Source organism: Vigna umbellata, chromosome 1, assembly GCF_029865625.1.
Source record: "Vigna umbellata cultivar VRB3 chromosome 1, Vumbellata_1.0, whole genome shotgun sequence".
NCBI classification, from domain to species: Eukaryota; Viridiplantae; Streptophyta; class Magnoliopsida; order Fabales; family Fabaceae; genus Vigna; species Vigna umbellata.
In genome coordinates this window covers 50,735,238-50,745,678 of record NC_142165.1, presented here as the reverse complement: position 1 = coordinate 50,745,678, position 10,441 = coordinate 50,735,238, and the positions used below count along the sequence as shown (strand labels likewise).

General features: G+C 36.6%; 1 protein-coding gene across 1 annotated transcript; it reads left to right on the top strand.

Moving 5' to 3' along the window:
- Positions 1-1,429: 1,429 nt before the first annotated feature.
- Positions 1,430-5,603, top strand: LOC148205659 (uncharacterized). The gene is made up of 13 exons (XM_088103652.1): positions 1,430-1,734; positions 1,813-1,908; positions 1,985-2,062; positions 2,726-2,806; positions 2,889-3,108; positions 3,189-3,247; positions 3,640-3,689; positions 3,777-3,864; positions 3,956-4,216; positions 4,312-4,404; positions 4,500-4,604; positions 4,787-4,903; positions 4,980-5,603. Exons 1-13 carry the CDS (start codon positions 1,669-1,671, stop codon positions 5,043-5,045), a joined length of 1,380 nt encoding a protein of 459 aa, XP_087959778.1. The 5' UTR covers positions 1,430-1,668; the 3' UTR covers positions 5,046-5,603.
- Positions 5,604-10,441: the final 4,838 nt, after the last annotated feature.

Genomic DNA, 10,441 nt, shown 5'->3' with positions numbered 1-10,441 from the left:
ACGTTCGTCCTAGTTCTTCAGCGGACTGAACGTTCGTCATTTTATGCTCTTGAATCTAAAGATGTAAATGATGATGAATTATGATAATTTAAAGTGTGAACGCCATATGGAGCGATATTATGATATTGGACTTTGGACGAGCGTTCCAGGGAGGAACGACTCTTACATTTATTGAATATTAAATTTGGTAAAGTATGACTGTGGTTATGCTAATGCTAGCATGGTCCATCCTGATATTCCGTGATACTCATCTTCACGTAGAGGAGAGTAGTTCATGTGTGGGAATGGCAGGAGGTCTTTAGTCCATAAGTTAACATGGGCGACGTAAGAACGGACTAACCTCGAGTGACAGCTGTTGAGTGTATCCCAGTTACTACACCACTCGGGTGCGAGGACGCCTGTAGCTACACGGTTCATACAGTCCGGACGGTCGGTCTAGAATATGTATATATAAAGTTCTATGTTACCTTATGTTAAGTTACATGCTGTATGTATGAATTGAAATGTTAAATATATATGTTGAATGTATGAATTAAATTATATAAGCTTACCCTTTCGTTTTCCTTGTGTTGTCCATTGTATATGTACGTTCGTCCTGTCTTGCAATGATCATCCGTGTGGATGTGAGCAGATGGTGAGGCCACCTTAGAAGATGTGATTGAAGAAGAAAATTTAGTCGAAGTTGAAGTGAAAGCGGAGCAGTAGGACGTTCGTCTTTCCTTTTAGTTTAGTCGTTCGCTTTTGAAATGGACGTTCGGTTATTTATTTTGTAAAACCGTTCGTCCTAATCTCTTGTATATGTGCACATTAAGCCGTTCGGTTCTTGAATTGTGCTTTATTAATGTAAAGACTGTTTATTTTACTGTTAATTGTAATTAATTCTGAATTATGGTAATTACTGTATTTTGGGATGTTACACATGTGTGTATTATGTATATAATAACACTAACATTTCAAAATAAATAAAACATGAAAATAAATTATCCATCCATAATTTGAGTTGTCAATGTTATCTAAATCATAAATAATTTATTAACTTCATCAGTAACTTAAAAATTATTCTACCATACCTTTTAATTGATTAAATATGAATTTAATAAAAGCTCAAAAAGAATAAATGTAATAAAATTACATAAAAATTAATTAACTAAACATGTTTTCATGTCTAAATAACTTTTTCATTATTATCGACCTTAATTTTGTATTTATTTTGAATCTGGTGTTTGGAAATTTTTGGTATTATACGATCTATAAAATATTTTTATTATAGGTTTTGCATGTTAAATTATCAAAATCAATGTAATGATAAAACTGAAATACAACAAAAAATAATTCATGGAAGAGTGACATTTTTTTTAGAATAGACAAAAGAAAAATCTGAATATATTATGTAATTAAACCAAAATTAAAGCAGGATGTTTATTCAAGAAAAAAGATAAAAATAAAATAAAAAAGTTGTGTGCAGGGAACAAATTTGGGGCACCAATTAAGGAAGGCGCATTTGACATTAACAGAAGGTGGATTAAAGGCATGTTTGGATTTGGGTTTGGGTTTTGCGAATGACTGAATGAGTTAGCGTTTGTAGAATCCGAAATTTGATTAGGGAAATTGAAACAGAGCCCTCCGAAAACCCCAAAACCCTGTTTGGCTTTGCGTTTCGTTGTGGCCATGGATTTTCAAGTGGTGGTTCTCGGCGGTGGCGTCTCCAAGAAGCTCCTCCCCCTCGTTTCTCAGGTTTCACAACGGAAATGCTTCTAACCAAACAATTTTCCACGCTATATGTTATATAAAAGCGCTTATTTCTTACTGCAGGAGCTTCCGAACGCGTTGCTTCCGGTGGCGAATCGCCCCGTTATCTCTTACGTTCTCGAGTACTTGGAGCTTAGCAACCTCAAAGATCTCATTGTGGTAATTTCATTTTTCGCAATCTTTGGTGTTATTGGAAAGGGTAAATAGTGAAATTGGTGAGGAAATTTAACTGTAGGTGATTGAAGGCGAAGAAGCGGCACTTCGTGTTGGGGCTTGGATTTCAGGGGCTTATGCTGATCGCCTCCATGTTGAGGTAATCGGTTTTTTGGTGTTACCTTTCATTTACTAAACATGATTCATTGTCGCTATGTATCTTGATAGTGACCGTAAGCATAAGGGTACCTAGGTCTTACGTTTTGTTTGGATGAGCTTTTAAATAGTTATAGAGGGAAATTTTGAGATAGTAAAATGGGTAGACTCTTTTTTGGGGAAACTTCACATTAATCACCTACGTTAGAAGGAAACAAAAGATATAATGAATTTAATTTTTCGTGCAAGTTAAAATCGTCAGCTTTGAAGAAGTGAAATGGAAGAGTTTTTGATAAATTAGCTTAAGTATAAGTTATTTTGATTCTTGGGAGATGGTGCCTTAATTTGTTTTACCTTCTTATTCTATTCTCTTATTAGTGCTTATTGAGAAGCTTATTTAAAAGGGGTCTTACACTTCTTTAATAAGTTCACATTAACCTATGCACTTTAATTTTTATTGAAGCTCTCTCATCTAACTTCTTCAAAAGCTGAGGTGTACAAGTTGATTTTAACTTGTGGAAGAAGTTTGATTCATTTTTGTTTTTTATTTTCTTCTTTTGTGATTGCTTGTTAAGAAAATGATCTAAATGGTCTTATGTAGTTTTTCCTTAAAAGATTGATAATGCGTAGACATGTGTGATGATTTTTTTGTTTAATAATTGTCCAGGTTGCTGCAGTTCCTGAGGATGTGGGTACAGCAGGTGCAATTCGGGCTATTTCTCATCACCTAACTGCTAAAGACATTTTGGTGGAGTATCCCTCCCTCCCTTGCCTGTGAACTCTGTGATCTAAATAATGTTGTTCTTCATGGCTGTGTTGATTTTCTGCAGGTTGTCAGTGGTGATCTTGTTACGGATGTGCCACTTGGTGCTGTTGCAGCTACTCATAGACGACATGATGCAGTTGTTACTGCTATGCTCTGCTCTGCTCCTGTGAGTGGACCTTCAGAGTCAGTATCTTCTGGTGGGAAAGACAAAACCAAGAAACCTGGCCGCTATGATTTGATAGGGCTGGATCCCACAAAGCAGTTTTTAGTTCACATAGCAACTGGTTAGTTATCTAACTTTTGTTTATATATGGCATGGTATTGTTGTATGTGTGTTCATGTGGAATCTTGCAACATTTTTCAGGAGCAGAAGTTGAGAAGGATCTTCGAATTCAGAAGAGCATACTCCCTGCAGTTGGCCAGGTACTTTTCTTTTTCTCGTGTCTGGACCTTCTTAGTTGGTTCCACCTGCCTATAATTTCTTCAGTATTACATGTTTATCATTGTTATGCTGTGAGATTTAACTGTCTATTCTGTAGCAAAACTTTCTACTTTAATTTGCTATGTACTGTTATTGCATCTCTTGTTCAGCACATTGACCAACTTTATTATTGGAGTTGTTTTGTGTTTGTGATTTATGTGGAAATGGAAATTGGTTATCATGCTTCCAGAGTTAGAAAACTGTTCAATCTGTCAATCTTATAGAAGTAGCATCTTCTGTGAAAATATGAATTGCTCATCTGGTTAATTGAAAATTAAAAACAAGACTTTTGCTATTTCTTATTTCTCTTTATTGTTATTTGTCATTCATGTAGATAGAAATAAGAGCTGATCTGATGGATGCCCACTTGTATGCGTTCAAAAGGTATATTCATTTTCTTTTTAAATTCCTTCCTTGTTCTTTTGTCTTGAATCACTCATTTTTGCATCCTGAAACAAACTTTTGTTGCAGATCAGTTCTACAAGAAGTTCTAGATCAGAAAAGTGCATTTCATAGCTTAAAGCATGATGTATTGCCATATCTAGTCCGGAGCCAACTGGTTAGTTGTTAATGGTTTTTCACGAGATAGTTAGGTATTGTTGAACTTATAAGGATTCTAACCTTGTTCAAATTTTGTTAATGAGAGTTAGAAATCAGAAGTATTATTTAATGGTATGCCACAAGTGGAAGAAAATGGAACTGAAAAGGTTATATCTCAGAGCAATCAACAAATGCTATCTCAAATACTTGCTAATGCATCTGAACCAACCTTTCATCTACGGCATGCACTGGGTTCGTATAGTTCTACTTCTGATCGAAAAACCCACAAATGCTGTGTGTATATTGCTGGAAGCAGCAAGTACTGTGCTCGCTTAAATTCTATACAAGCATACAATGACATAAACCGAGATGTGAGTTTGTTGTTGTTATGGCCTTTATCAGGAACTCGTGATTGTCTTCAATTCTCTGGTTGCTTTGGCATTATTCATTTTTTTTACTGTGACAGGTAATAGGAGAGGCTAGCCATTTATCAGGTTATTCTTTCTCTGCCCAAAACAACATTATCCATCCTTCTGCAGAGCTTGGGGCAAAAACAACTGTAAGTTACTTTAGTGGTCTGATATAGGGTTTCTGGAGCATTATTTTTTGTTCTTTCCATTTTTAGGTTCATATAAATAGTTATGATTTGTGTAGGTTGGACCACATTGTATGTTGGGGGAAGGTTCACAAATGGGTGACAAATGCAGTGTGAAACGGTCTGTCATTGGCCGTCATTGTCGGATAGGTGCCAATGTTAAGGTGGGATGATATATTATTCTTACAAGTTAGCAGGAGGTTACATTTTGGTCTTCTGATTTATCTGTGGCATATGGACTCCAACCCACAATGAGTGATCAGCAACACTGTCTAGCATATTCCTAATGAGTTGTATTCAGTAATGTTAATGCCAAGTTTTCCTGTGACTTGTTTTATGCACGCAGGTTGTTAATTCAGTAGTTATGAATCATGTTTCTATTGGAGACTGTTGTTCAATCCAAGGTTCTGTTATCTGTAGCAATGTACAGCTCCAAGAACGTGCAGTAGTAAAAGATTGTCAAGTAATTTGTTTCGGCTTTTTTCTGACCATATTTTCATGCAATTTGAATCGGAATGTCACATTGCTTGTCTTGGCAGGTTGGAGCAGGTTATGTGGTCACTGCTGGTAGTGAGTGCAAGGGAGAGGTCTTAGCTAAGAAATGAAACTGAGATGTGAGAATCCAGGCTGGGAAATTCATACCAAAGTGACTTATGTTCTGCTTCGTCACTGCTTGGAGCAAATTTTGTGCTTTTTGCTGGCAGCAGTTACAATTTGGTGTTGGCAGGAGGGGCAAAGAAATTCTAATACTTCCGACTTGCATGCGTGTCCTTTGCAGTTTGTTTCGATCGCTATTTGTTTGAAAATGGCTGCAATTGGTCTTGAATATTCATTTGTGTTAATGACTACTAATTATTTCTGCTTCATCACAATTTTCTGCCATTTAATTCAAGTTACAAGGGACTTTCGGTTGGTATCTTACTGCTGAACGAAAGCGGTATAATCCAGAGCCATCAGTTTTGTATTCGAGCAAATGCAGTACTATCGACGTATTTCTTTGGGCTTTTTTGCATTTTTGTTTTTGTTAGAGATCTAGTGATAATAACGTTAACTTGAATTTGGTACCTGCTTTGTAAGAATATATTTAAGCTCAACTTTTTTCCTCCCTATTTTTCTCTGGGATTGGAATGATGAGAGGTGTGCTAGTGTTTCCAGATACTAAATGGTCTCTAGAGAATTACGAGTCTCGTTGAAACCGTTACTTCTATTTTTGTGCTTATAAGTGATTTTGCCAGACGAAATGGGTCTGGTGGATTTGGATTTTCGTTCTGTTTGGTGTTAACATCAGATGTTCTCATTAATAAATTTCTATACCGTTCATTAACTTTATTAATCCACGTTGGAATGAAAACTAATTAAGACTATCAAAGAAGAATGAATGAGGAACGTAAACGTAATGAATGATTAAGATTTAAGAAAAATACCACTTCTATTATGCTGATTTTCTTTATAGAGTACCCTTAATAACGTGTTCCAGATTGTTTTTACTGCAAAAATACGTTTAGCAAAAAGGGGAAATAACGTGTTTGGTTAACATAATTTCATGAAATGAATCTCTATGTTTGAATATATCTTGGCGGAAAGTGTTTTTATAGATAAAGGAAGACTTTAAAAAATCATTTATAGAATATTTATAATAATGAAACAACGGTAAGTGATATAAAAGTATCAATGTCTTATTTATAATTAAAGTAAGGATATGTTAATATAAAGGTTTAAACCCTTGTCCTCAATTTTGTATGAAAATCTCAGTTCGGCCCTAGTTTTTTCATCTGTCTCAATTGGGTCATATTCTTTTGTAAAAATGAACACATTTTACCCTAACTGTTAACTGGTCTCAGACAACGTTAAATTGATATGAGTTGTATTTTTTCTTTTATCGACGTGGCATTGTGCACTAAAATTGAATGTGTCTTGTGTTTTATCCAGGTGGCCTACCAAGCCCTAACATTTAAGGGCATCCCCTCTCATCCAAAGTATATTTTTGTCTTGGGGAAGAAGAGGAGGTTCGTCTTTCGTCTTTGCGAAGCACACCTACTGTCTTACGTCTTGGGCAAGCACTGTGGTGTTGAGGTGGTGGTAAGGATGTCTCGTTCATCTTCCTCTTGCAAATGTTTGGGTTCGGCCATGCAACACAGTAGTGGCAGTGTTAGGAGGTTGGGTGCAAAACCAACATGCTTCTGCGGTCACAATGCAGTGTTCCGTATTGCGAGAACCCCTAAAAACAAGGAAAAAAAATTCTGGGGTTGCCCTAACTTCAAGGTTAGTTTGATATAACCATAAATCTCTGTCTATTTATTTGGGTTTTGACGAAGGAGTGTGTGTTCTTGTTGAACAGGGTGGGAGTGGAGAATTGGTTGGTTGCAACTTCTTTGAGTGGTGCATTGAAGAAGGAAATGAAGGACATGGGCTGAATGTAGAAGAAAGGACTCGTAGTGTAAGAAATGAAGAATTGGGTGTGATGAGCATGGAAGACAATGTGCTGCAGATGGAAGAAAGATATGGTGAAAAGATCAGACTGGGTTTTATAGAGAAAAGTTTAGTTAAGTTGGATAAGTGGTTGAAATTGTTAGTGGGGATGATGTTTGTCATATTTGTTTTAAATGTAATTGTATTAGCAATGTTGGTGAAACTTGGTTGATGCTGTGTCATCTGTGATCAGAGTTGAAACTTGGCTTATATGTAATGTGTGTTTTATTAATGAAGGTGAGTTATTATAGTGATAATGTGTGTGATTTAATTTGTTTTAATTATATTGTTACTTTAGAAGGGAATAATCATAAAGCAAAATCATGACTAAGTGAAATAATTAGAAACATCATAAAGCAATAAGGTGTAAAGAAGATGAGTGATAACAAAATTGGACAATAATCACTTTCTCATAACCATAAACATTGTCTTACATCATAACAAAAGCTGTTCAAAATGATAAGAACATTGTCTTACATATCCAAAATACATCATAACAGAGTGTGTTCAAAATGATAGAGCAAACATTTGCTACAAAATATAAATAAGTTCAGTACATTAGATCATTCATCACATCATTCATCAGATAAAGGCATAGTTGTTTCGTGAGTAACAGGAACATCTGTTGCTGAAGGTTGGCTGGGTTGTGGTTGTTCAGGACATTGGTCAGTACCAAACATAGTAGACTCTTGAGTTATTGGAACATTTGTTGGTGGAGGTTTGGTGACTTCTACAGATTGGGCAATAGGAACCTCTACTGTTGGAGGTCTTTGTGGACAACCTTTTCTATTGTGTCCAAGTTCTTTGCAGATGGCACATTTTTTCCTCTGCCCACCCTTTCCTAATTCACTGTTATTCTTCTTTAACTCCCAATCCTCCAGTCTTCGTATCTTCTTAGGCCTTCCTGGCATTGTCCTCTTCTTTGGTGGTAATATATCTGAATAGGGTGTGACATCCCAGACATGTTGACCATTGATAGGGTTAATTATTGTGTTGTAAGTCTCTTCATAGGTAGACTTCCTAAACCAGTGCCCAATGTATTCTTCTGCATTTATATTCAAAAATTTCATTGCAGTGATGACATGAGTACAAGGAATGCCAGTAATTGCCCATTTTCTACATGTGCAGTCCATGTTGTCAACATTCACAACAAATTGCTGACCAAATTGTGAAACATGTTTCACTTCAAATAATTTTTCTTTTAAACCACCTGTATTTAATACACAATTCACAACACAATTAGATGGATCAATATAAATGGAAACAAACTTATCATGAATGGAAACATACATCATAAAAGTTACCTTGGTAACCAATATCTAGTTAACCAGGACTCCTTATGAAATCTGTTAAAAACCTTGGGGTAGATTGAACCTTGATATGATGTCATCTTTGTTCTGTTGGCAGCCCATCTCTTCATTATGTAAATCCTAATGTCTTCTAACATGCTAATGATAAGCTTAGACCTACTATCAACTAGCACACTATTAAAGCCCTCACACATGTTGTTCACAAGAGTGTCACATTGTGATATAGAGGTGAATCAAGATCTTGACCAAAACTTGGATAAGTGAATATTACTAGTCAAGTATGTGTGATGGCAAACAAATATTTAAATAATTATAAGACTTAATAATTATAAGACTTCACATACCTAGGTGGGATGGCAAGCAAATATTTAAATGCGTCTAAATTGATGTCTTTAATATTCCTCATTTCAGCCTCCCATTGTTATGGATGTGTGGTTGTTGCTTCCCTCCACATGAGACGTTTAAGGTTTTTTCCAGGAATTTTTTTTTCTGAAGTTTGAATATAAATGTCTAACACAAAATCTTTGTTCTACACTAGGCAGAAGATCTTGGATAGCTGGCAAAAGACCCTGACATATTCAAGATATTTTAATTAACATTTGTTTAATGAAGATATTCAGTTATATGTACAAGATATTGAACATTGACTGACCTTCTGTTGGTCTGAAATAAATGTGCATCCTGCACATACAGGTGCCTCACCAAGGTCCTTAATAAGGTGCTCCAAGAACCAAGTCCAGGAGTCTTTGTTTTCTACCTCAACAACAGCATATGCTATGGGCAACATTTGGTCGTTTCCATCTCTTCCCACTGCTATTAGTAACTCCCCTCCATACTTGCCTTTCAAAGCGCATCCATCCAACCCAATAATAGGTCTACAACAAATGAAGCTATCCTTGCATGCCTTCAAGCATACATAAAATCTTTGGAATATGACCTCACCATTACTGTTATCAACTTTAATTTGTACTGTTGTACCTCGATTTGTTTTCAGCAGCTCATGACCATAATCATGAAGTCTTCTAAATTGATCTTTGAATGACCCTTCAACCTTATCTTTTGCCATGGCTCTTGCCCTAAAAGCCATATTTCTTGAAATTCCTACATTCCATTTCCTAATGACTTTGTCCCTAATGTCCATGACCTTCATTGTAGGGTTTTCTCTCACAGTTTTCTCCATCCTTTGACTCAACCACTTTGAAGTCATCAACTTTACATTGAAATCTCTACTACAGCTGTGAACATCAAACACTTTTCTTAGTTGCCATGCATTGACATCAGTCCTAAAGGAACAATAGGCATACCATTTACAATTTCCTCTTCCACCCAAGCACTTCATAGAAATCCTTTTCTTGTCATTCTTAATAAATTTTAAACTTCTCCCATTACTTAGTGCATAAGTCCTTATGGCATCTGTGAATTCATTTTTCTCAGCAAAATAGGTTCCTGCTTCCCATTTATAACCCTCCAAAGTTTTAGGCATACTAAAAATGGGAAACCTTATCTTATTGGACCCATCATTGTCCTCACTATCTGATCCACTAATCAACTCCTCTGATAGCCACTCATTGTCAGACAACCCACAGACATCATCAATACAATCATTATCTGTTGACCGCGAAGACTCAACTAATGCACTGGAAGCTTCTTCTCTCACATTTCCTTTAGAAGTCCTAATGTCCCAATGCACGCTGACATCAATTAGACTTTCTTCACTCACATCTACATCTTCATCGTCAATCTCTGCCTCATGTACATGATCACCCTCACTGTCCTCTACATCATCATCCTCTCCTAAATCCTCTAGCTCAAAATCATGTACATCATGTACCTCAGCTTCCTCTACATGATGGGCCTCACCATCCTCAACCTCAACATCCTGACCATTACCCTCATGGGCATCACCCTCACCCTCAACCATTTTTGTTCCAACATCAGTATGATCCTCACCATCACCCTCATAGGCATCACCCTCACCCTCATGGGCATCACCCTCACCCTCAACCATTTTTGTTCCAACTTCAGTATGATCCTCACCATCACCCTCATGGGCATCCCCCTCACCCTCCATCATTTCTGTTCCAACTTCAGTATGGACCTCACCATCACCCTCATGGGCATCCCCCTCACCCTCCACCATTTATGTTCCAAGTTGACCATCACCAACAACCTCAACCTCCTCCACTTGTGTTGCAACATCACCTTCATCATCAAGATGACCA

Coding starts and splice junctions, on each gene's coding strand:
- LOC148205659 (XM_088103652.1), top strand. CDS start 1,669: ATGGATTTTCAAGTGGTGGTTCTCGGCGGTGGCGTCTCCAAGAAGCTC. Junction 2,807..2,888: donor TAACTGCTAAAGACATTTTG/GTGGAGTATCCC, acceptor GATTTTCTGCAG/GTTGTCAGTGGTGATCTTGT. Junction 4,405..4,499: donor AGCTTGGGGCAAAAACAACT/GTAAGTTACTTT, acceptor TGATTTGTGTAG/GTTGGACCACATTGTATGTT.